At 39.4% G+C, this 25,653-nt stretch overlaps 1 protein-coding gene across 1 annotated transcript; it reads left to right on the forward strand.

The window, feature by feature from the left end:
• The first annotated feature begins 1,266 nt into the window (after positions 1-1,266).
• Positions 1,267-20,374, forward strand: LOC119263161 (polymeric immunoglobulin receptor-like). The gene is made up of 10 exons (XM_037537427.1): positions 1,267-1,387; positions 3,675-3,992; positions 6,135-6,452; positions 7,696-7,779; positions 8,064-8,378; positions 10,381-10,464; positions 10,755-11,069; positions 13,728-13,811; positions 14,102-14,419; positions 15,437-20,374. The coding sequence occupies exons 1-10, from the start codon at positions 1,339-1,341 to the stop codon at positions 15,820-15,822; spliced, it is 2,271 nt and encodes a 756-aa protein (XP_037393324.1). The 5' UTR covers positions 1,267-1,338; the 3' UTR covers positions 15,823-20,374.
• The last annotated feature ends 5,279 nt before the right edge of the window (positions 20,375-25,653 follow it).

Genomic DNA, 25,653 nt, shown 5'->3' on the forward strand with positions numbered 1-25,653 from the left:
AGCACGCTGAACTTTCCAATAAGCTGCTGTGGCATGATTGTGTTGAATACTGAAATAAATCATCAACCATATTTTTATGGTATATGTGCACATAATGGATATTTCAAGACTTAATGCTGTGAGATAATACAGGTGTGTTATGACCTCTTAAGATTTTGAGCTTATTACATATTACTTATTCTGTAACTACAGGGACTTTAATGAAAACTCATTGAGCTATTCTTAGGTTATAGAAGTGTGTATTAAAACTCCAGTGTAAATGCTAGTTAGACCTCACGTTTGGCCAAGGTCAAAACAACAAACAAAACGTGCACCAATTAACATCACCGTAAACAAAGTAATAAAACAAAGGACAAAAACCTGAAACCCAAACAGTTGCATTCTAGACTAAATAAATAACAAAGCAGAGTCAGAAGATCAAACAGTCAAAAATTATTCAAGCAAAGCAGGAAAGTCGAAGCAGGAAAAAGGAAACTCATGCAGCGTGAATAAATGGACTGGAAGATTGAACCAGAACGAACAGTGAGCAGAAGACATGGACTGGAACATGGAATGATGCTTGTACTTTCAGTACTTTTCTTCTTTCAAAACTGTTCGTTATTTATTATACTGTTATACTAATATATGAGTTGTACTGCTAATGAAGCCATTACCATGAAATATATGAACTGCATTGATATTACAAATGTTTCTGCTTCATATATTAATATAATTGCTTCTAAAAAGTTCCACTCTCTCTTGTTCCATAATTGATGATTTACAGACTGTAACTTTACTACTAATCTAACCCAAACTAAGCTTCCAGAATAAAAATCACTCATTCTGTTTACATACAGAAGATCTTCTTAATGCTTTTGTATGGCTGTAAGTGCAGCGACTACAGAAGCTAATTTTGTCCATTAATGCTGTTTCTTGTTCAAAATGTCCTGAAATTGTTTTGAAAACCTAAAACAGGACTGAAAACAGACCTACTCACTACTGGGTGTGTTTTGATCAAACTGCTGATAAAATCAGAAGAGTCCCGGTCTAATGGACATTAGAGTGGGTTAGACTCCAGTGAAGAGCTGCTGAGAGAGCTGTGGACTCAGTGTGGTATACAGGGCTAGTGTAGTGCTGGGTGTGGAGCGGTCAGTGTGCTGTGAACTCAGTGTGGTATACAGGGCTAGTGTAGTGCTGGGTGTGGAGCGGTCAGTGTGCTGTGGACTCAGTGTGGTATACAGGGCTAGTGTAGTGCTGGGTGTGGAGCGGTCAGTGTGCTGTGAACTCAGTGTGGTATACAGGGCTAGTGTAGTGCTGGGTGTGGAGCGGTCAGTGTGCTGTGGAGTTTTACGAGTGAGGATGTTGCTGACTTTCTATCTTCTCTTCATTGGGCTTCATGTCTCTGAAGGTGAGTGCCAGATCTTCACTTGTACATCATGAGTTGCAGATGTATGTATGTATGTCTTTGGCACTCTTTACTTCAAAGAAACATATGTTAAGCTAAGGTGTAACTACAGTTTGTATGTTTTTCTCCAGGCTGCATTTTCGAAAACTCAAAAACATCATATACCACAAAACACAAAGGAGGGTCAGTACTGCTGCCCTGAGACATTCAGCTGGAAGAAACTCAAGAGAAAAGAATATTAAGAAATTAAGAATTTATTTTTTCTATTACAGAGATGTTATGGTCAGCATTTATAAATAGAATAAAGAGAATAAAACATTGTAATTCACTGTAACTGTATGATGAGCAGCTCTCTAGTTGTCTCTTTATTGGAAGTCCTTAGAACTGGTCTGTGAAGCTGCGATGGCATGCTAATGTTTAGCCAGTTAGCTCACCAGTAATTATCATTATCATTGTTTTTGGCCTGCTTTCTAAAACTTAAACAGGAAAAAAATATGCTTGCACTGGACCAATGAATGTGGTGTAGCATGCTAATTTTTGCCGTATAGCTGCCCAGTGTTAGCCAATATTTTGTCATACATTTATGGAAAAAATAATCAGAGGATTTTTATTTTTAAACATTTATCTTTTTTCTGTGGGAGTTCCTGATGGCTGAAATGTACAAGTGATGCTAGATATGATTTTACTGGTTGTTGTTAAACGCTGAAAAACATATGTGGAACTTAAGAAGAACGCAGATCCATGTTTTTCATCTTACTATTCAGAGTTTCCATAGCCTTGTTCTTCATGAAGAAGGAGCAGTATTTTAATACCAAATAACACAAAAGAGAAAGTGAAAGATTTTTTCAAATATTTTACCATTCACTAACTTTGTTGAAGTTAATGTTAGGGCTTGGTTTAGGAGTAGGTGTAGGTTTAGTCTTGAAGTTAAGGTTAGGGTTAGGTTTAAGAGTAGGTGTAGATTTGGTGTTGAAGTTAAGGTTAGGGTTAGTTTTGTGAGTAGGTGTAGGTAATGTGATGAAGTTAAGGTTAGCGTTTGGTTTAGGACTAGGCATGAGTTTAGTTTTGAAGTAAAAGCTTGAATTAGGCTTAAGAGTAGGTGTAGGTTTAGTGTTGAAATTAAGCTTCGAGTTAGGTTTAGGAGTAGTTGTGGGTCTAGTGTTTAAGTGTAAGGTTAGGGTTTGGTTTAGAAGAAGGTGTAGGTTTAATGTTGAAGTTAGGGTTAAGGTTTGGTTTAGATATAGGTGTAGGTGTAGTGTTGAAGTTAAGGTTAGGGTTAGGTTTAGAAGTAGGTGTGGGTTTAATGTTGAAGTTGAGGTTAAGGTTTTGTTTAGGAGTAGATGTAAGTTTATCGTTGAAGATGAGGTTAGGGTTAGGTTTAGAAGTAGGTGAAGGTGTAGCGTTGAAGTCAAGGTAAGGGTTAGGTTTCGGAGCAGGTGTAGGTTTAATGTTGAATTTAAGGTAAGGGGTACATTTAGGACTAGGTGTGGGTTTAGTGTTGAAGGCAAGGTAAGGGTTTAGTTTAAGAGTTGGTCTGGGTGTAGTGTTGAAATAAAAGTTAGGGTTAGGTTTAAGAGTAGGTGTAGTTTTAATGTTGAAGTTAAGGTTGGGGTTAGGTTTAGGACTAGGTGTGGGTTTAGTGTTGAAGTTGAGGTTAGGGTTTTGTTTAAGACTAGGTCTGGGTGTAGTCTTGAAATAAAGTTAGGGTTAGGTTTAAGAGTAGGTGTATGTTTAATGTTGAAGTTAAGGGTAGGGTTAAGTTTAGGAGTAGTTGTAGGGTTAACGTCGAAGAAAAGGTAAGGGTTAGGTTTGAGAGCAGGTGTAATTTTAATATTGAAGTTAAGGTTGGGGTTAGGTTTAGGACTAGGTGTGGGTTTAGTGTTGAAGTTGAGGTTAGGGTTTTGTTTAAGAGTAGGTCTGGGTGTAGTATTGAAATAAAAGTTAGGGTTTGTTTTGGGAGTAGGTGTACGTTAAGTGTTGAAGTTAAGGTTAGGGTAAGGTTTAGGAGTTGGTGTAGGTTAAATGTCAAAGTTAGGTTTAGAATAATGAGCAAGTCTTGTTTTTAAGTTCATGTGAAGACTAGGTTTAGGACTAGGTGTGGGTTTAGTGTTGAAGTTAATGTTAGGGTTAGGTTCATCAGTAGGTCTGGGTTTAGTGTTGAAGTTAAGGATAGGGATAGGTTTTCAAGTAGGTATAGGTTTAGCTTTCAATCCGCATATTTGAGCACAGTGTAACAAAATCATACAAGGAGACAATGAAGGTAAATTTATCTTATTGTTTTTTTCTGCAGTCTGCACTTTGGTAAAAAATGAAAATGGATCCTCTATCAAAGCTCATGCAGGAGGGTCAGTCCTGCTGCCCTGCTACTGCACTGACCTACACAGGAAACCTGAGACATTCATCTGGAAGAAACTCAACACAGTGACAAAAATGTGGAAAGAGATATCCAGTGAGAGTGGTCAGTACAGAGGCAGAGTTCAGCTGGTTAATGGTCACTCTCCAGCAAATCTCTCTCTGCTCATATCACACCTCACTGTGGAGGATGGAGGTTATTACAGGTGTGATGTTGGAGCAGGTGAACACATAGACATCACACTCACTGTTGAAGGTAAAACACTTTGAATCTGCATTTTTACATTTGAGATCTTGAGTCTTTAGTTTGTTGCTTAACTTGTTCAATTCTTGTGGTAAGATTGGTTTGTATGGAAAACATGACAGGTAAGATAAAAAAAGAATATAAGCTCAGAAAATATTAAGAATTTATTTTTTTATTACAGAGATGTTATAGTCAGCATTTATAAATAGAATAAAGAGAATAAAACATTTTAGTTCACTGTAACTGTATGATGAGCAGCTCTCTAGTTGTCTCTTTATTGGAAGTCCTTAGAACTGGTCTGTGAAGCTGCGATGGCATGCTAATGTTTAGCCAGTTAGCTCACCAGTAATTATTATTATCATTTTTTTTGGCCTGGTTTCTAAAACTTAAACAGGAAAACAATATTATGCTTGAACTGGACCAATGAATGTGGTGTAGCATGCTAATTTTTGCTGTATAGCTGCCCAGTGTTAGCCCATATTTTGTCATACGTTAGTGGAAAAAAGTAATCAGAGGATTTTTATTTTTATATCTTTATTTTTTTTCTGTGGGAGTTCCTGATGGCTGAAATGTACAAGTGATGCTAGATATGATTTTACTGGTTGTTGTTAAACGCTGAAAAACATATGTGGAACTTAAGAAGAACGCAGATCCATGTTTTTCATCTTACTATTCAGAGTTTCCATAGCCTTGTTCTTCATGAAGAAGGAGCAGTATTTTAATACCAAATAACACAAAAGAGAAAGTGAAAGATTTTTCAGATATTGTACCATTCACTAACTTTGTTGAAGTTAATGTTAGGGCTTGGTTTAGGAGTAGGTGTAGGTTTAGTGTTGAAGTTAATGTTAGGGCTTGGTTTAGGAGTAGGTGTAGGTTTGGTCTTGAAGTTAAGTTTAGGGTTAGGTTTAAGAGTAGGTGTAGATTTGGTGTTGAAGTTAAGGTTAGGGTTAGTTTTGTGAGTAGGTGTAGGTAATGTGATGAAGTTAAGGTTAGCATTTGGTTTAGGACTAGGCATGAGTTTAGTTTTGAAGTAAAAGCTTGAATTAGGTTTAAGAGTAGGTGTAGGTTTAGTGTTGAAATTAAGGTTCGAGTTAGGTTTAGGAGTAGTTGTGGGTCTAGTGTTTAAGTGTAAGGTTAGGGTTTGGTTTAGAAGAAGGTGTAGGTTTAGTGTTGAAGTTAAGTTTAAGGTTTGGTTTAGATATAGGTGTAGGTGTAGTGTTGGAGTTAAGGTTAGGGTTAGGTTTAGAAGTAGTTGTGGGTTTAGTGTTGAAGTTGAGGTTAAGGTTTTGTTTAGGAGTAGATGTAAGTTCATCGTTGAAGATGAGGTTAGGGTTAGGTTTAGAAGTAGGTGAAGGTGTAGCGTTGAAGTCAAGGTATGGGTTAGGTTTAGGAGTAGGTGTAGATTTAGCATTGAAGTCAAGGTAAGGGTTAGGTTTCGGAGCAGGTGTAGGTTTAATGTTGAATTTAAGGTAAGGGTTACATTTAGGACCAGGTGTGGGTTTAGTGTTGAAGGCAAGGTTAGGGTTTAGTTTAAGACTAGGTCTGGGTGTAGTCTTGAAATAAAGTTAGGGTTAGGTTTAAGAGTAGGTGTATGTTTAATGTTGAAGTTAAGGTTAGGGTTAAGTTTAGGAGTAGTTGTAGGGTTAACGTCGAAGAAAAGGTCAGGGTTAGGTTTGAGAGCAGGTGTAATTTTAATATTGAAGTTAAGGTTGGGGTTAGGTTTAGGACTAGGTGTGGGTTTAGTGTTGAAGTTGAGGTTAGGGTTTTGTTTAAGAGTAGGTCTGGGTGTAGTATTGAAATAAAAGTTAGGGTTTGTTTTGGGAGTAGGTGTACGTTAAGTGTTGAAGTTAAGGTTAGGGTAAGGTTTAGGAGTTGGTGTAGGTTAAATGTCAAAGTTAGGTTTAGAATAATGTGCAAGTCTTGTTTTTAAGTTCATGTGAAGACTAGGTTTAGGACTAGGTGTGGGTTTAGTGTTGAAGTTAATGTTAGGGTTAGGTTCATCAGTAGGTCTGGGTTTAGTGTTGAAGTTAAGGATAGGGATAGGTTTTCAAGTAGGTATAGGTTTAGCTTTCAATCCGCATATTTGAGCACAGTGTAACAAAATCATACAAGGAGACAATGAAGGTAAATTTATCTTATTGTTTTTTTCTGCAGTCTGCACTTTGGTAAAAAATGAAAATGGATCCTCTATCAAAGCTCATGCAGGAGGGTCAGTCCTGCTGCCCTGCTACTGCACTGACCTACACAGGAAACCTGAGACATTCATCTGGAAGAAACTCAACACAGTGACAAAAATGTGGGAAGAGATATCCAGTGAGAGCGGTCAGTACAGAGGCAGAATTCAGCTGGTTAATGGTCACTCTCCAGGAAATCTCTCTCTGCTCATATCACAACTCACTGTGGAGGATGGAGGTTATTACAGGTGTGATGTTGGAGCAGGTGAACACATAGACATCACACTCACTGTTGAAGGTAAAACACTTTGAATCTGCATTTTTACATTTGAGATCTTGAGTCTTTAGTTTGTTGCTTAACTTGTTCAATTCTTGTGGTAAGATTGGTTTGTATGGAAGCCCTGACAGGTAAGATAAAAAAAGAATATAAGCTCAGAAAATATTAAGAATTTATTTTTTTATTACAGAGATGTTATAGTCAGCATTTATAAATAGAATAAAGAGAATAAAACATTTTAGTTCACTGTAACTGTATGATGAGCAGCTCTCTAGTTGTCTCTTTATTGGAAGTCCTTAGAACTGGTCTGTGAAGCTGCGATGGCATGCTAATGTTTAGCCAGTTAGCTCACCAGTAATTATCATTATCATTTTTTTGGCCTGGTTTCTAAAACTTAAACAGGAAAACAATATTATGCTTGAACTGGACCAATGAATGTGGTGTAGCATGCTAATTTTTGCTGTATAGCTGCCCAGTGTTAGCCCATATTTTGTCATACGTTAGTGGAAAAAAGTAATCAGAGGATTTTTATTTTTATATCTTTATTTTTTTCTGTGGGAGTTCCTGATGGCTGAAATGTACAAGTGATGCTAGATATGATTTTACTGGTTGTTGTTAAACGCTGAAAAACATATGTGGAACTTAAGAAGAACGCAGATCCATGTTTTTCATCTTACTATTCAGAGTTTCCATAGCCTTGTTCTTCATGAAGAAGGAGCAGTATTTTAATACCAAATAACACAAAAGAGAAAGTGAAAGATTTTTCAGATATTTTACCATTCACTAACTTTGTTGAAGTTAAAGTTAGGGCTTGGTTTAGGAGTAGGTGTAGGTTTAGTGTTGAAGTTAAGGTTAGGGTTAGGTTTAGGAGTAGGTGTAGGTTTAGTGTTGAAGTTAAGGTTAGGGTTTGGTTTAGGAGTAGGTGTAGGTTTACTGTTGTAGTTAAGCTTAGGTTTAGGAGTAGGTGTTGTTTAGTGTTGAAGTCAATGTTAAGGTTAGGTTTAATTTCACATTAAGAGAATCTATCACACTTCACTTGTTGTACTTAGTAAACCTGAATGCTTGCATGTTATTGAAAGACTGACTGAGCATTGAAAATCTACCTGATTTACAGTGGTCCATAAAAACAAAGTCTGACTGCAAAATTTACTGAATGCTGTTCTGATCATTTACAATAAAAGGTGCTAATGTTACTGTGTATGTACAGTGATCTGCCCACTGATGTTGTGTTACTGCACTGACTATGAAACTCTTTCATCTCTAGTTTTAGACCCACCTAAAACTACAACACCTACAGTCCAAACCACTTCCAGCACTTCAACTGCAAGTTACCCACAACCGTCTGATTGTAAGCACAGCACACTGACTGCAGCTGAGATGTTTCTGCTTCATTTGATTTGTGTGGGATATTTCTTGTTTGTATCCATGTATTTGAAAAGAAAAAAAATGAAAGCAGCATGTGTATACAGCTGTTATGCTTACAGATTTATCAATGTTTTTGGCACTTTTTAACTAACACATTTTTTATGCTAAGATGTAACTTGAGTTCATGTATTTATCACAGCTCATGTATGTATGTCAGTTAAACACAGTGTGTGATTCATCTTGTCTTGCTGATCTGTATTTCTGCAGATTGCACTCTGGTGAAAAGATCACAACTATTGCATTTGACAGCAAAAAGAGGAGGGTCAGTACTGCTGCCCTGCTACTGCACTGACCTCCAGACCAAACCTGAGAGATTCACCTGGAAAAAATACAACAGAAACACATTCACATGGGAAGAGATATCCAGTGAGAGCTTTCAGTACAGATACAGAGTTCAACTTTTTAATGGTCACTCTCCAGGAAATCTCTCTCTACTCATATCACACCTCACTGAAGAGGATGGAGGAGATTACTGGTGTGATGCTTCAGGAGAACATATAAACATCAGACTCACATTTGAAGGTAAAGCACTATTTGCATCTGTATTCATAATCTAATGCACAGTTCAGAATGTAGTTTATTGTGTTAGTGAACCAACTGAGACATTCATCTGGAGGAAATACATCACAAACACATGAATATGGGAAGAGATATCCAGTGAGAGTGGTCAGTACAGAAACAGAGTTTAGCTGGTTAATGGTCACTCTCCAGGAAATCTCTCTCTACTCATATCACACCTGACTGAAGAGGATGGAGGAGATTACAGGTGTGATGATTCTGAAAAACAATATTTAAGGGTGGAGTAAGTAATTCCAAAGAGCAGCTCGTACAGGAAGGCATAACATCCTGCCAGGTTGAGAAGTAGTGCAATGCAAAAACACTAATCCACATAATACAATAAGGTGTGGATAATATAAGACTAGAAAAATCTCAAGAGTTAGGTAATCAAGATCAATTCAATGTAATATGGCACAGTTATGTTCTGTAAGGTACTGAAGATTTAGCCTTAAGGGTATCATGCCAGTGACAGTAACCTCTTAACAAGCCATTTTTATTACACCTAAGAATATTTATAACCTAAGAGTAGTTCCTTTAATTTGCACTGAAGTCTTTAAACAAAGCTGGAATGTTGTACATAGGGCGTTGTGTGTGTGTGTGTGTGTGTGTGTGTGTGTGTGTGTGTTTACACCATCACTACCCTACTACACTCCTACAGATACACACTCTTAAACCAGATGAGATGTGAAGCTTATTGCTCAATCTGCATTATACTCTCACCGACCACTTTATTAGGTACAGGTTCAGTTGCTTGTTAACACAAATATCTAATCAACCAATCACACGGCCGCAAGTCAATGCATTTAGGCATGTAGAGGTGGTCAAGACAACTTGCTGAAGTGCAGACCGAGCATCAGAATGGGGAAGAAAGGGGATTTAAGGGACTTTGAACGTGGCGTGGTTGTTGGTGCCAGACGGGCTGGTCTGAGTATTTCAGAAACTGCTGATCTACTGGGATTTTCACGCACAACCATCTCTAGGGTTTACAGAGAACGGTCCGAAAAAGAGGAAATATCCAGTGAGCGGTCAGTTGTGTGGATGAAAATGCCTTGTTGGTGTGAGAGGTCAGAGGAGAATGGGCAGACTGGTTCCAGATGATAGAAAGGCAACAGGAACTCAAATAACCAACCAAAATCTCTGAGGAACGTTTCCAGCACCTTGTTGAAAGTGTGCCACAAAGAATTAAAGCAGTTCTGAAGGCAAAAAGGGGTCCAACCTTTTACTAGCAAGATGTACCTAATAAAGTGGTGGGTGAGTGTACTTTGCCAGGCAGAATGGAGGACTAGAAGAGAGCAGAGGAACTGCCAGTAGAACATTTATGGTATCACTCTCCTGGAATACCTGCAGGACTGGTAAGTATGAAGAAAAAGTGAGCAAAAAAGCAAGTTAAGACATAAAATAGAAAGCTTAAGACATATGGCTTTAGATTGGGAAGATCATCCCTGATAGAAAAAAACAGCTGTTGTGTTTTGGATGCTGCTCCACTGATCATCACATGATCATGACAGTATATTGGGCAGTGTGTCCTATGAAACAATGTGCCCACAAAAAATTAAGATTGGTTTGTATGGAAGCCCTGACAGGCAAGATAAAAAAAGCATATAAGCTCTAGGTTAAGGAGTAGGTGTAGGTTTACTGTTGTAGTTAAGCTTAGGTTTAGGAGTAGGTGTTGTTTAGTGTTGAAGTCAATGTTAAGGTTAGGTTTAATTTCACATTAAGAGAATCTATCACACTTCACTTGTTGTACTTAGTAAACCTGAATGCTTGCATGTTATTGAAAGACTGACTGAGCATTGAAAATCTACCTGATTTACAGTGGTCCATAAAAACAAAGCCTAACTGCAAAATTTACTGAATGCTGTTCTGATCATTTACAATAAAAGGTGCTAATGTTACTGTGTATGTACAGTGATCTGCCCACTGATGTTGTGTTACTGCACTGACTATGAAACTCTTTCATCTCTAGTTTTAGACCCACCTAAAACTACAACACCTACAGTCCAAACCACTTCCAGCACTTCAACTGCAAGTTACCCACAACCGTCTGATTGTAAGCACAGCACACTGACTGCAGCTGAGATGTTTCTGCTTCATTTGATTTGTGTGGGATATTTCTTGTTTGTATCCATGTATTTGAAAAGAAAAAAAATGAAAGCAGCATGTGTATACAGCTGTTATGCTTACAGATTTATCAATGTTTTTGGCACTTTTTACTTCAAACTAACACATTTTTTATGCTAAGATGTAACTTGAGTTCATGTATTTATCACAGCTCATGTATGTATGTCAGTTAAACACAGTGTGTGATTAATCTTGTCTTGCTGATCTGTATTTCTGCAGATTGCACTCTGGTGAAAAGATCACAACTATTGTATTTGACAGCAAAAAGAGGAGGGTCAGTACTGCTGCCCTGCTACTGCACTGACCTCCAGACCAAACCTGAGAGATTCACCTGGAAAAAATACAACAGAAACACATTCACATGGGAAGAGGTATCCAGTGAGAGCTTTCAGTACAGATACAGAGTTCAACTTTTTAATGGTCACTCTCCAGGAAATCTCTCTCTACTCATATCACACCTCACTGAAGAGGATGGAGGAGATTACTGGTGTGATGCTTCAAGAGAACATATAAACATCAGACTCACATTTGAAGGTAAAGCACTATTTGCATCTGTATTCATAATCTAATGCACAGATCAGAATGTAGTTTAGTGTGTTAGTGAACCAACTGAGACATTCATCTGGAGGAAATACATCACAAACACATGAATGTGGGAAGAGATATCCAGTGAGAGTGGTCAGTACAGAAACAGAGTTTAGCTGGTTAATTGTAACTCTCCAGGAAATCTCTCTCTACTCATATCACACCTGACTGAAGAGGATGGAGGAGATTACAGGTGTGATGATTCTGAAAAACAATATTTAAGGGTGGAATAAGTAATTCCAAAGAGCAGCTCGTACAGGAAGGCATAACATCCTGCCAGGTTGAGAAGTAGTGCAATGCAAAAACACTAATCCACATAATACAATAAGGTGTGGATAATATAAGACTAGAAAAATCTCAAGAGTTAGGTAATCAAGATCAATTCAATGTAATATGGCACAGTTATGTTCTGTAAGGTACTGAAGATTTAGCCTTAAGGGTATCATGCCAGTGACAGTAACCTCTTAACAAGCCATTTTTATTACACCTAAGAATATTTATAACCTAAGAGTAGTTCCTTTAATTTGCACTGAAGTCTTTAAACAAAGCTGGAATGTTGTACATAGGGCGTTGTGTGTGTGTGTGTGTGTGTGTGTGTGTGTGTGTGTGTGTGTGTGTGTGTGTGTGTGTGTGTTTACACCATCACTACCCTACTACACTCCTACAGATACACACACTTAAACCAGATGAGATGTGAAGCTTATTGCTCAATCTGCATTATACTCTCACCGACCACTTTATTAGGTACAGGTTCAGTTGCTTGTTAACACAAATATCTAATCAACCAATCACACGGCCGCAAGTCAATGCATTTAGGCATGTAGAGGTGGTCAAGACAACTTGCTGAAGTGCAGACCGAGCATCAGAATGGGGAAGAAAGGGGATTTAAGGGACTTTGAACGTGGCGTGGTTGTTGGTGCCAGACGGGCTGGTCTGAGTATTTCAGAAACTGCTGATCTACTGGGATTTTCACGCACAACCATCTCTAGGGTTTACAGAGAACGGTCCGAAAAAGAGGAAATATCCAGTGAGCGGTCAGTTGTGTGGATGAAAATGCCTTGTTGGTGTGAGAGGTCAGAGGAGAATGGGCAGACTGGTTCCAGATGATAGAAAGGCAACAGGAACTCAAATAACCAACCAGAATCTCTGAGGAACATTTCCAGCACCTTGTTGAAAGTGTGCCACAAAGAATTAAAGCAGTTCTGAAGGCAAAAAGGGGTCCAACCTTTTACTAGCAAGATGTACCTAATAAAGTGGTGGGTGAGTGTAGTTTGCCAGGCAGAATGGAGGACTAGAAGAGAGCAGAGGAACTGCCAGTAGAACATTTATGGTATCACTCTCCTGGAATACCTGCAGGACTGGTAAGTATGAAGAAAAAGTGAGCAAAAAAGCAAGTTAAGACATAAAATAGAAAGCTTAAGACATATGGCTTTAGATTGGGAAGATCATCCCTGATAGAAAAAAACAGCTGTTGTGTTTTGGATGCTGCTCCACTGATCATCACATGATCATGACAGTATATTGGGCAGTGTGTCCTATGAAACAATGTGCCCACAAAAAATTAAGATTGGTTTGTATGGAAGCCCTGACAGGCAAGATAAAAAAAGCATATAAGCTCAGAAAATATTAAGAATTTTTTTTTACAGAGATGTTATAGTCAGCATTTATTAATAGAGTAAAGAGAATAAAACATTTTAGTTCACTGTAACTGTATGATGAGCAGCTCTCTAGTTGTCTCTTTATTGGAAGTCCTTAGAACTGGACTATGAATCTGCGATGGCATGCTAATGTTTAGCCAGTTAGCTAAACGTGGGAGGATTTTTATTTTTATATCTTTATTTTTTTTCTGTGGTAGTTCCTGACGGCTGAAATGTACAAGTGATGCTAGATATGATTTTACTGGTTGTTGTTAAACACTGAAAAACATATGTGGAACTTAAGAAGAACGTAGATCCATGTTTTTCATCTTACTATTCAGAGTTTCCATAGCCTTGTTCTTCATGAAGAAGGAGCAGTATTTTAATACCAAATAACACAAAAGAGAAAGTGAAAGATTTTTTCAGATATTTTACCATTCACTAACTTTGTTGAAGTTAAAGTTAGGGCTTGGTTTAGGAGTAGGTGTGGGTTTAGTGTTGAAGTTAAGGTTAGGGTTAGGTTTAGGAGTAGGTGTAGGTTTAGTGTTAAATTTAACATTAGGGTTAGGTTTAGGAGTAGGTGTAGGTTTAGTGTTAAATTTAACATTAGGGTTAGGTTTAGGCATAGGTGTAGGTTTACTGTTGTAGTTAAGCTTAGGTTTAGGAGTAGGTGTTGTTTAGTGTTGAAGTCAATGTTAGGGTTAGGTTTAATTTCTCATTAAGAGAATCTATCACACTTCACTTGTTGTATTTAGTAAACCTGAATGCTTGCATGTTATTGAAAGACTGACTGAGCATTGAAAAGCTACCTGATTTACAGTGGTCCATAAAAACAAAGCCTAACTGCAAAATTTACTGAATGCTGTTCTGATGATTTACAATAAAAGGTGTTAATGTTACTGTGTATATACAGTGATCTGCCCACTGATGTTCTGTTACTGCATTGACTATGAAACTCTTTCATCTCTAGTTTTAGACCCACCTAAAACTACAACACCTACAGTCCAAACCACTTCCAGCACTTCAACTGCAAGTTACCCACAACCGTCTGATTGTAAGCACAGCACACTGACTGCAGCTGAGATGTTTCTGCTTCATTTGATTTGTGTGGGATATTTCTTGTTTGTATCCATGTATTTGAAAAGAAAAAAAATGAAAGCAGCATGTGTATACAGCTGTTATGCTTACAGATTTATCAATGTTTTTGGCACTTTTTACTTCAAACTAACACATTTTTTATGCTAAGATGTAACTTGAGTTCATGTATTTATCACAGCTCATGTATGTATGTCAGTTAAACACAGTGTGTGATTCATCTTGTCTTGCTGATCTGTATTTCTGCAGATTGCACTCTGGTGAAAAGATCACAACTATTGCATTTGACAGCAAAAAGAGGAGGGTTAGTACTGCTGCCCTGCTACTGCACTGACCTCCAGACCAAACCTGAGAGATTCACCTGGAAAAAATACAACAGAAACACATTCACATGGGAAGAGATATCCAGTGAGAGTGGTCAGTACAGAGACAGAGTTCAGCTGGTTAATGGTCACTCTCCAGGAAATCTCTCTATACTCATATCAGACCTCACTGAAGAGGATGGAGGAGATTACAGGTGTGATGATTCTGGAAAACAATATATAAACATCAGACTCACATTTCCAGGTAAAATACTATTTGCATCTGTATTCATAATCTAATGCACATTTCAGAATTTACTTTAGTTTGTTATTGAACCAACTGAGACATTCATCCTGAGGAAATACAACACAAACACATGCATGTGGGAAGAGAAATCCAGTGAGAGTGGTCAGTACAGAAACAGTTTGGCTGGTTAATGGTCACTCTCCAGGAAATCTCTCTCTACTCATATCACACCTGACTGAGGAGGATGGAGGAGATTACAGGTGTGATAATTCTGGAATACAATATTTAAGGGTGGAATAAGCAATTCCAAAGATCAATTCGTACAGCTGGATTAAAAACTACAGATTTTAATAGATTACACAGAAAAACAGACCTGCCAAACTGGTGAAGAAAATGCTGAACATAGGAAGGCAAAACATCCTGCCAGGTCGAGAAATAGTGCAATGCAACAACACTAATGCACATAAAACAATAAGGAGCGGATAATATAAGACTAGAAATATCTCAAAAGCTAGGTAATCAAGATCAATTCAGTGTCATCCAGCACAGTTATGTTCTGTAAGGTCCTGAAGATTTAGCCTTAAGGGTATCATGCCAGTGACAGTAACCTCTTAACAAGCCATTTTTATTACACCTAAGAATATTTATAACCTAAGAGTAGTTCCACTTCAGCAAGTTTTCTTGATCACCTCTACATGCCTAAATGCATTGAGTTGCGGCCATGTGATTGGCTGATTAGCTATTTGCGTTAACAAGCAACTGAACAGGTGTACCTAATAAAGTGGCCAGTGAGTGTATATGTGTCATACATTGTCATCAGAGTAAGGTCCTCTTTAACCATTTTACCATAAAAGCAGCATGTGTATACAGCTGTTATACAGATGTATGTATGTCTTTAGCACTTTTTACTTCAAAGAAACACATTTGTTAAGGTAAGATGTAAATCGAGTTTATGTATTTATCAGAGTCCATGTATATATGTCAGATTAACACAGTGTGTAATTAATCTTTTCTTACTGATTTGTGTTTCTGCAGGCTGCACTCTGGTGAACGGATTACCTCCAGTGCGTTTGCAAGAACATAGAGGAGGGTCAGTCCTGCTGCCCTGCTACTGCACTGACCTACAGACCAAACCTGAGAGATTTACCTGGAAAAAATACAACAGAAACACATTCACATGGGACGTGATATCCAGTGACAGTGGTCAGTACAGAGACAGAGTTAAGCTGGTTAATGGTCACTCTCCAGGAAATCTCTCTCTACTCATATCACACCTGACTGAAGAGGATGGAGGACATTATGTGTGTGATAATTCTCGAGCACAATATATTAACATTATACTCACCATTCAAGGTGTAGTAGAATCAAACTGCTTGGGAGGACTCCACATTTCAGAATTTGAGCTCAGGACTTTGATGTAAATTAAAGATTCTCAAAATTAAAATGCCATGTATTATGCAGGATAGATCATAAATAAAGGCCTAGCACATTGGAGCAAGTGCCCTAAAACAAGCTTCCTCAGTAGGGCATAAGAGAGAAGACAGACACTTTATAGGGAGTGAGCTCTCACACACACACAGGCTACACTGATCATAGAAACACATTCACACCCATAGAGCAGTCATGGTACAGCCAAGTCATAAACTAAAATCGTGAGGGAAATAAAATAAATTTTGTCATGGGATCATACGTGCAAAAATTGCAAAAATCATGGTTGACAGCGGCCAGAAAATCAATTGGCTAGATGCACTACCATTAACCCTAAGGAGGTTACTGCAGGAGTATATCAAATGTCTGACAAAAATCCACAAAGAAATATTCACCCAGGTGAAAGGTGCCACCGAGGGGAGAACCTCCACCAACGATGACGAACATCTGAAGGAAGTGCTTCCTGGCGACTGCGTGTACACCAAGACCTTTAAGAGAGGCTGGAGTGAACCAAGACGTGAAGGACCATTTGAGGTGATCCTAGCTACGCCCACAGCTGTCAAGGTAAAAGGTCGTAAGGTTTGGATACATCTTAACCACTGTTCCAGACCTCCAGATCTGCTGAGACCTGTGACATCAGCGGGACCAGATCAGCAGCAGCCACACATCACTGAAGACTCAGGAGCAGGGGACCAGGCCGTAGCAGGGCCGAGTGGTGTTTTCGGCCCATCACAAGGAGCAATCAGCAGAGCAACACCACCAGATGATGATGACTCTGAGTAACGTAAGTTGAGAGTCTGGCCTACGGTTGGTAAACAGCCCTCCAGACTGACTATTTTCCTGTCTCACAATTGAGGTGTGAGCCTAGCGCCGCCTCTACAGAGCAGGAATTGACACTATTGAATACAATCACAGATTTAACAAGTGACTTTGACCTAACACCGACCAAACTGACAAAATGTCGGCTTGGCACCCATTCCGACATCCAGGACTCTGTGGACTGAGAGGTACCACATGTGTGTTAATGTTATTGTCTGTCATCATTGTGACAATAATTTTGTCTGCAACCGTTTCATACACTGACAATCCAAAAGAGATAATAAACTGCACCGACACGCCCATGACACAAGACACATCCGAATGCAACACAGACCGAGTCTCCAACCCAAAATTCTTAGTGTACAAAAGACAGAAACGAGCAATCACGACTTTAGATTATTCCTTAGTTCGTCAAACTTGGAATCTGACTGATGACATAGAGTGTGAGTGATACTGCCCAATAAATAGCCAACATTGGGGTGAGTCGATACGCTTACCACTTACAGAGGGTCAATATATGGTGCGTCATGAGTGGACATTGACCAGGAATGACGCTAAAAGCTTTCATCGGTCTAAAAATTCTGTGGCCTATCCAGGATTTTCCAATTGCACACAAGAACCAAATTGTATCAATCCCGCCTTAGTAGCACCTGCAGGAGAGACTCACTATGAATGTGCTATGGCTGTAGTACTCATACATCACATACATCATTTTGGAAGCTCCGAAACTACACAAGACTATCATGTCAGATTCAGAATTTTGGGAAACGATGTTTCCATCACAGACACAAGAGGGAAGTTCCACTCCACCGGACTCCCTAAAAACTCACAGTGCAATGGCCCAATGATACTTACAGTTAGAACATACTGTGACTCACTCATGTGTTATGAGAAAATTCACCTTAATCATTCACGTAGGGCTGTCATTCACAAATGGGAAGCTCGAGAACTCTATGACTTGGGTATGACTAACACATCGACACCCAATATTGATCATGAGGCCAAAAGCGAGGTAGTTACTGTGTATGCTACTCAAAACATGTTATATCAATACTTACAATTCACTGCTCAAACAAGCATTGCCACAGATTGCATAGCATGTTATGCAAAGAAAGGAGTTCCATCCGTCATTCCATTGGGAGGACTAACAGATTGCGTTAACACAAATGTTTCATGTCCATTGCATTGTCTACTGTGGAGCATGGAGGTTCATTTTAATTCTAAGTGCTCCCATAATTGTTCCATGTTATACAAGCCTATTACTTCTCCTCCCCCGATGGTTCAAGATGATGGTTTGCATTATCCATATTGTTTCTGTCACCATTATGATTACACACATGTAGGGATTGCCAATTGATGTACACGTAAGATAAATGCCACAGGATGGGAATTAAATAATGACAAACACATGTTAGACATAGATCTCACTGCAGGAACAGTTCCAATAGCTGACATGTTTTGGGTTTGTGCAGATGGTAAACAACTGTCACAATTTCTAGCTCCTACATGGAAGGGATGTTGTGTTCCAATCACACTTTCTGGCAAAGTTTACTTGTGCCCATGGACATTCCTTTAGCTCGAGGTAAAAGGGATGATCCTCAAATTGGCTCAAGGACAAGCACACAGTTTTAGAAAAACCTGCTCTTACATATTCCGGTGTTCCAACCGATATTCCACTTGAACATTTGGCAATGTCTCATAGCAGTATTGAAAATTGGGTTGCATTCCTTCCATGGTTTCAAAATTATAAGAATGCTCAGTGGATCAACTACATTTGGTACAACCAACAAAGATTTATGAATTACACGATTGCTGCCATGGAAGTATTGGGACAACAACTAGATGCTACGTCCAGAATGGCAATGCAAAACAGGTTTGCTATTGATTCCATGAGAGCCCCAGATGATGGTGTGTGTGTTTCGTTTGGTGATGAGTGTTGCCGATACATTCCAATGCATACAGCAGAAGAGGGTAATTTCACAAAAATTATGAGACAACTAAAAGATTTAAGAGATGAGCATGTATCCAACACAAAAGGAGAGGCCCCTGGGGAGGGATGATTTAATTGGATATTTTCAGGTCAATGGAAAGCTATTTTAATTAGGCTAGGGATGGTATTGTTGATTTTCCTTGTGATTTTGTATGTGTAGGGTTGTTGTGTGGTACCATTCATTCGCAGCATGGTGGAAAAAATCTTTTCCAACCTTACTGGACAATACACTATGATCCGTGCCAAACTGCCTCTTGAACTACCTGAGACTGTTCGTTTGACCTGTCGCGTTCGACCTATCCATAGCAGCCCATCTTAACTGACCAAGGTGATGTGCTGGTAACCTCTCCCTTGTGCCAGCAATGTGCCCTTCTATGTGGTGTAATATCACAATGGGCAGAAGAAGACAACGCCTGGACAATCATTTATGGACAATCATTTAATCACAACCTTATCTTACTCTCATGTTATTCATATGTTATCCGCATGTATTCATTTTCATTTTTTCAATATGTTATCCAAATCTACTCATTTTCATCCATGTATGTAATGATGTATGTAAAAGTACCATGTTTGTTTTTTAGAAACAAGGGTTGTTAAGCTTTGCTGCAATATTTACACCATATACATATATACTCATAGAGATCTGTGTCGTATGATAGATGATAGGAAGCTCTATTTTGGTTTAATTGGCATATTGTTGTTTAACACTAAAAGACTGGTTTCGGGTGTGAAGAAAAGGCTACAGGCCTGAGCAGTTTGACATGAGCGTGTGGGCTCGGGTGACTGACAATTCGGCTGAAGCATGCCATCTGCCCCTGAGAATGGGGATTGAGTTCTGTGTACGCTATCCTTGTGAGGACTAGCGTGGGACGAGTGTTTGGCTAAAGCACATGCTGTGCCAGCCACCCTCCTGACTGACTCTTTAAGTCACCCAGGACAGGATGTCCATTACCAGCTATTCCAAATTTATCATTGCCATCCTATTTGGATTGTGTACTGACAAATTACTACTAGCTTCCTGTAATATCATACAATATATAGATTTCTTTCCCTTTTTTGCTGACTTGGGAAGGTAGATGTATTTGGCAGGAATGATGTAAGATGTAGTAAACAGTATTTAGAAACAGAAACCTTTATCAACAGAAACCTTTATCAACAGAAACATTTATCCATTAATCAGTTGATAGCTACTATAAGCATATAGAAACAAAGAAGATGTATGGTTCGCGACTATTTGTCGCGAAAGGGGGGAATGATGTAAATTAAAGATACCTAAAATTAAAATGCCTTGAATTATGCAGGATAGATCATAAATAAAGGCCTAGCACATTGGAGCAAGTGCCCTAAAACAAGTTTCCTCAGTAGGGCGTAAGAGAGAAGACAGACACTTTTTAGGGAGTGAGTGAACTTGTGAATCATTCAAGGTCAAAAGCAGAGATGGAAAAGTACCAGCATGCGCCTGGCATAATGTTTTTTTAAAAAAAGGATTCAGACTAGACTTGGAGATAATGGTTCACACAAGACCCTATATGATAGACGTATGAAGGTCAATTTGGATATAATAGTGGTTTTATGAAATCAGGAGATGACAAAAAGAGGTGGGGCGATGTCAGCCCACCTTCACCGAGGGTATAAAACATGTGTACAAACTCTGTATATTTGTGGGTGTCATCCGAAGGCCTTTGGAATACATTCTCCATGCTCAAAAGGAATAAAGAACCTGCACTTCTGAATTCTCAAGAGTCTTCTCGCATTTTTTAGTTCGTTCAATTCTTTTTATTTTCTTTCAACAAACAATTTAATTCGTTTTATTTTACAAACCATTAATAGTACTTAGGCTTGGTGGTCAAACAAGTGTCGAGCCACGACACCACCATAAAATCAGTCTTTATGCAGATGATGTTTTACTATATATTACTAACCCCTCACTGTCCCTTCCATCATTTCATGATCTGATAAATTGTATAGTAGGGCATCTGGCTTTTCCATTAATTGGTCCAAATGTGAGTTTCTGCCTCTAAGTAAATTCAACTGGGATGATGAGGTCTATGATATATCGTCTGAACATATCACACAGTCTATTACATATCTTGGTATTCATATTTCTTCTAACATAAACAATTTGTGTAAACTTAACTACATACCTTTAATGCAAGAAATAAAGGATAATCTAGAAAGGTGGAATAAACTACCATTAACTTTAATAGGCTGAATATCAGCAGTTAAAATTAATATACTTCCCCAAATCAGTTATCTGTTCTCTATGACCCTTGTTACCCCACCATCAGGCTGGTTCTCTTCTCTTGACACTGCAGTTACGAAGTTCTATTGGAAGCACCAAAAGCCTCGAATTAAGTTAGCTACCCTCAAGAAACCGAAATATCTTGAAGGACTTGGAGCCCCAAATTTCTACCACTCCTTTCTATCACATCAATTGCTTTACATTAGACATTGGACAAGTAGATCAAACTAACCCTGGCAAGACATCGAGGAAAGTTTAGTTCAGAAACTGGACATTAATAGTATTCTGTTCAAATGAGCACTGAATTATAAGCTGCACTTGTATATCTTCTTCTTCTTCTTCTTCTTCTTCTTCTTCTTTTGGCTGCTCCCTTTAGGGGTCGCCACAGCGGATCATCTGCCTCCATCTTGCCCTATCAATTGCCTCCTCTACTTACAGGATGAGAATCAGTACCTCTAAATCTGAGGCCATGGTCCTCAGGTGGAAAAGGGTGGAGAGCCCTCTCTGGGTCGGGGATAAGCTCTTGCCTCAAGTGGAGGAGTTTAAGTATCTCGGGGTCTTGTTCATGACTGACGGTACAAGGGAGCGGGAGATTGACAGGCGGATTGGTGCTGGGTCAGCAGTGATGCGGGCTCTTTACCGGTCTGTTGTGGTAAAGAAAGAGCTGAGCTATAAGGCAAGGCTCTCAATTTACTGGTCGATCTACGTTCCCACCCTCACCTGTGGTCATGAGCTTTGGGTAATGACCGAAAGAATAAGATTGCGAATACAAGTGGCCGAAATGAGTTTCCTCTGCAGGGTGTCTGGACTTGCCCACTTAACTGAGAAATAGCACCGTTTTCAGATCCAGTTTAAACTGAATATTTGAGTTCTGTAATCACAATCAAATGTTAAGCATGAGCAGAAAAACATGGATGTGTAACATGTAGAGCAGCTGGATTAAAGGGTCTTTGAGGCATTGATAAATGATGCATCACTAAAGAAGCAGCAGCAAATGTAGGTAGGTTTTTTACATAGGTATGTGTATGTGTGTGTGTGCATATATGTGTATGTAGGTGTGTGTTCCTGTGCGTGCGCACAGCTCATACTAAAGGGTCTGTACTGCTTCCCTGCTACTGCACACCACACCTGAAATATTTATCTGGAGAAAATACAACACAAATACAAACACAGGGTAAGTGATATCCAGTGGGAGTGGTCAGTACAGAGAGAGAGTTCAGCTGGTTAATGGTCACTCTCCAGGAAATCTCTCTCTACTCATATCACACCTGACTGTAGAGGATGGAGGAGATTTCAGGTGTGATGATTCTGGAGCACAACATATAAACTCACCTTTCAAGGTAAAACATGATTTATAGATTCCTCTGTATTCAATCCAATGCAAATTGTAGAATTTACTTTAGTTTGTTAGTGAACCAGCTCTACGATGCTTTATTTCAGATGTGCTTTCATTACAATGTAATAATCTAAGGTCATTAGAATGTGTTGGGTTATATCATAGTTGTGGTGAGAGCTCTGTAGTTAGGGTGTGTGTAGAAAGTTACTCCAGGGTGTTGTTTTATCCTTTTTGCATTCATGTGACTGAAGGCCAGTGTACTCTTTTCCACAAATTATACACAATTACAGCTGTGGTGTAACTCTCCCAGGTGTTTTCAGTATGTTGTTCATAAAGAGCATCTTTTCTTATCATTATTAATCTTTTACATAGAAAGCACTATGCTCAGTTTTACCTATACTAAGCTTTCTTTTTCACTTCTCATGTGTTTGAAAGTAGCATAAATATATGGAGCCTTCACAGTTTTCCTGGCTAGGCTTCACCCCAGAGCATTTATTTACAACAGTCTGCAAAATAGAAGAAAATCTGGGTTTTTGAATGTTTTAAAACACCAGAATCTGTTAATTTGCTGAGACATAGATACATTGTCTCTAAGATTTAAACTCATGCCACCACAGAAAAACAAGAGTAAACTTTTATTGAAACTAACATGAACTTGTGACATAACATACAGGCCTCCATACAACCATGACTGTATTAGAAATACTAAAGTACGTCTTTCATTATGAGATCTACTCTCAGAAATGTTCAGGTAAATATGGTGCCTAATATTCAAGTCACATGAACTAAAATGATAAATAATAGTAGATGTTTTACACTGAGCTCATTAATTCATATTTTCAGCAACAAACACATAAATCATCAATAAATATTTATTTCTTTGAGTAGACCACCTATCAACATAAGGTTTAAAGAAAATTTGAAGGTGAAACAGTACATGTATTGTGATTGTAATGTAATTAATGAAATAATGAATTTAGGTTCCTATTTAGAACCATAAGTTCTATACAGAGTCATTTCATGTTTAAACGGTTCTCTGCATGTATAAGGTTTTTATATGGAAGCTTTTTGAAAAGGGTTCTTAATATCAAAAAGGGCTCTACTATAGTACAATGTCAAGCTTGTGCCCACAGAAGAACCCTTTTAGGTGCTATATAGAACCATTTTCAAAAAGCTTAGAACTATGTACATGTAACGGGGAGTGAGGAGGCAGAAGCATATGCAGAGATAAGCGAGATTTATTATGGGCAAATTCAAAATCAGTGTTGAGACAGTCCAGGGTCATAGAGCCAACACGGACTGATCTGGGGACAGGCAAACTAGAACAAACAACAGTACATAAACCAGTACATCCAACACAGCAGATAACAATTCAGACAAAGACCAGCAAACACAAGGGGCAAACACAGGGCTTAAATACACAGGGTAAAGGAGGGACAGGTGGAAACACAGCTGGAGACAATCAGGGGTGGAGTCATGAAACGAGGGAGCTGGACTAAACCAAAACAAAAAGCATATGGAGTGGGAGGAGCCGATTGTGACCGTTCCCCCCATCAAGGCACACGGCTCCGAAGCGTGCCAAAAAAATGGACACAAGGGACCAAAAACAGAGAACCAAACTACACAGGGACAGGGGCCAGGACAGGATACGGGACAGGCACAGACACAGAAGCTGGAACAGGAGCAGGAGAACATGGAACAGGAACCAAGGGGACAGAAACAGAAGCGTGGGAACAAGGAACAGAAGACAAGGGCACAGAAACAGAAGAGGACACAGAACGAGGACGAAAAATGAGGAGGCACAACACAAAATGACGCCAAACGAGAGATGACTGGAGGAACAACAGGACGAGGAAAACAAGAACAGACCACCGTGGGGTGCGGCCACAGGATCAGGAATGCCGCAGGGTGCGGCCACGGGATCAGAAACTCGGGCTGGGAACCGCTGCTCCAACCTGGAGGAACAAACAGACACGGGACCCACTCAATCGTTCCCAAGGCTCACTCGAGCGATAGGCAGCTCGCAGTGGCGCTTGCAAACGAGCCAAGTACCACAGTACGGGTTATCTGAATGTTCCATCCGTCTCACTTCGTCTTGCGCTGCAGGGGACTCCTCCCTGCAGTGTTGCTCTAGACGGGCAGACGCAAGGCACTTACCTGAGCTCTCGTCGTCCAGACACAAGGCGGGAAGGTCCTTTACCTTCTTGCGGGACCAACGAGACGCTCATGTTCCCTCAGCGACAGGGGATTTGCTGTCTCCCGCTTGGTGGCATTGGGACATGTCGAACTCGGGCTGCTTAGCAATTGCTATAACTGCCGCCTTTAAGTACTTTAAAAACTGAGCCCCCACGTTCTGTGTAGTCTTTCTTCTCCTCGTTGTGCCTTCCTGAAAGTATTTTTTGTCATTGTCTATGTTCTGCTGTGTCCTGTGTATTTGCTTGTCTTACTTTTAAAATAAAATGAACCTATCATGACAAAAATGGCTAAAGGATGGCATGTGACACTGAAGTAACCAAGTCTTTGAATGTACATTTGCTAGTTATGTCATGTAGGTGTAATTCAAGCACTTTGGCTCCTTCACACTGGTGTTTGTGTCTCAGAGACCTCGTCAGGTTTCTAGTCAACATGGCTCAGCCTCTCTCCCTATCCACAGCCCTGCTTAATGCTACTGTAGCTACCACAGAACGGAGACGTAGACCCAATAGATGTTTTACAGTCATGAGATTATATCTCATTACCATGAAAGGACCACAGAGAACAACTAGCAAAACCACAGAAAGCAGAGCTCATAGTTTAAAATTTAACATAAGATGCAGAGACGTGCTTTAAGAGATTAGATTATAGACTACAGCTACAATAGAGAATACAGAATAGAGGACTGGAAGACAGCAGATGGACTGCAAGTGGAGCGTACACTTTATGGACAAAATTCAGGTTGAAACACACACCCATTGCTAACAGGTGGATAAAATTAAGCCAATGGCCAGTCTCAATAGACAAACACTGGCCGTAGAATGGGTTTTACTGATGAACTCAAGTCGATTTGTAAATTTTTTGTTCTGCTAGATCTGCCCATGTCAACTGTAAGTGCTATTATTGTGAAATGGAAGCAGCTAGGATGAACAAGAGTCAAAAAGCGTCAGACCACTGTTACGTGTCTGGCCTGGAAAAGGGGGCTTTCTGGTTGGTGTTTTTTTCTCTCTCTATTTCTTTCTCTCTCTCTCACTTTCTTGCTGGCTTGCTCCCGTATGTCTCCTCCCTCGTTCGCTCCCTATCTTCACTACAGGTTGGTTGCGGTGTCGGTTGTCATTAGAGGACACGCACCACACAATGGCCAATCACCAAGCAGAGTTCCAGCCCTGGAGGAGGGACTTGAACTTTAAAAGAAGATCGGCAAAGCTTGTGAGGAGGCTGGCGTTACCCCTGTGCTCTCT

This window comes from Pygocentrus nattereri, chromosome 4 (genome assembly GCF_015220715.1).
Source record: "Pygocentrus nattereri isolate fPygNat1 chromosome 4, fPygNat1.pri, whole genome shotgun sequence".
Lineage (NCBI taxonomy): Eukaryota > Metazoa > Chordata > Actinopteri > Characiformes > Serrasalmidae > Pygocentrus > Pygocentrus nattereri.

Bases quoted from the DNA above. Each gene is read 5' to 3' on its own strand.
- LOC119263161 (XM_037537427.1), top strand. From the start codon at position 1,339: ATGTTGCTGACTTTCTATCTTCTCTTCATTGGGCTTCATGTCTCTGAA. The intron at 8,379-10,380 runs GTAAAGCACTAT...TTTCATCTCTAG, and splicing joins CATCAGACTCACATTTGAAG to TTTTAGACCCACCTAAAACT. The intron at 13,812-14,101 runs GTAAGCACAGCA...GTATTTCTGCAG, and splicing joins TTACCCACAACCGTCTGATT to ATTGCACTCTGGTGAAAAGA.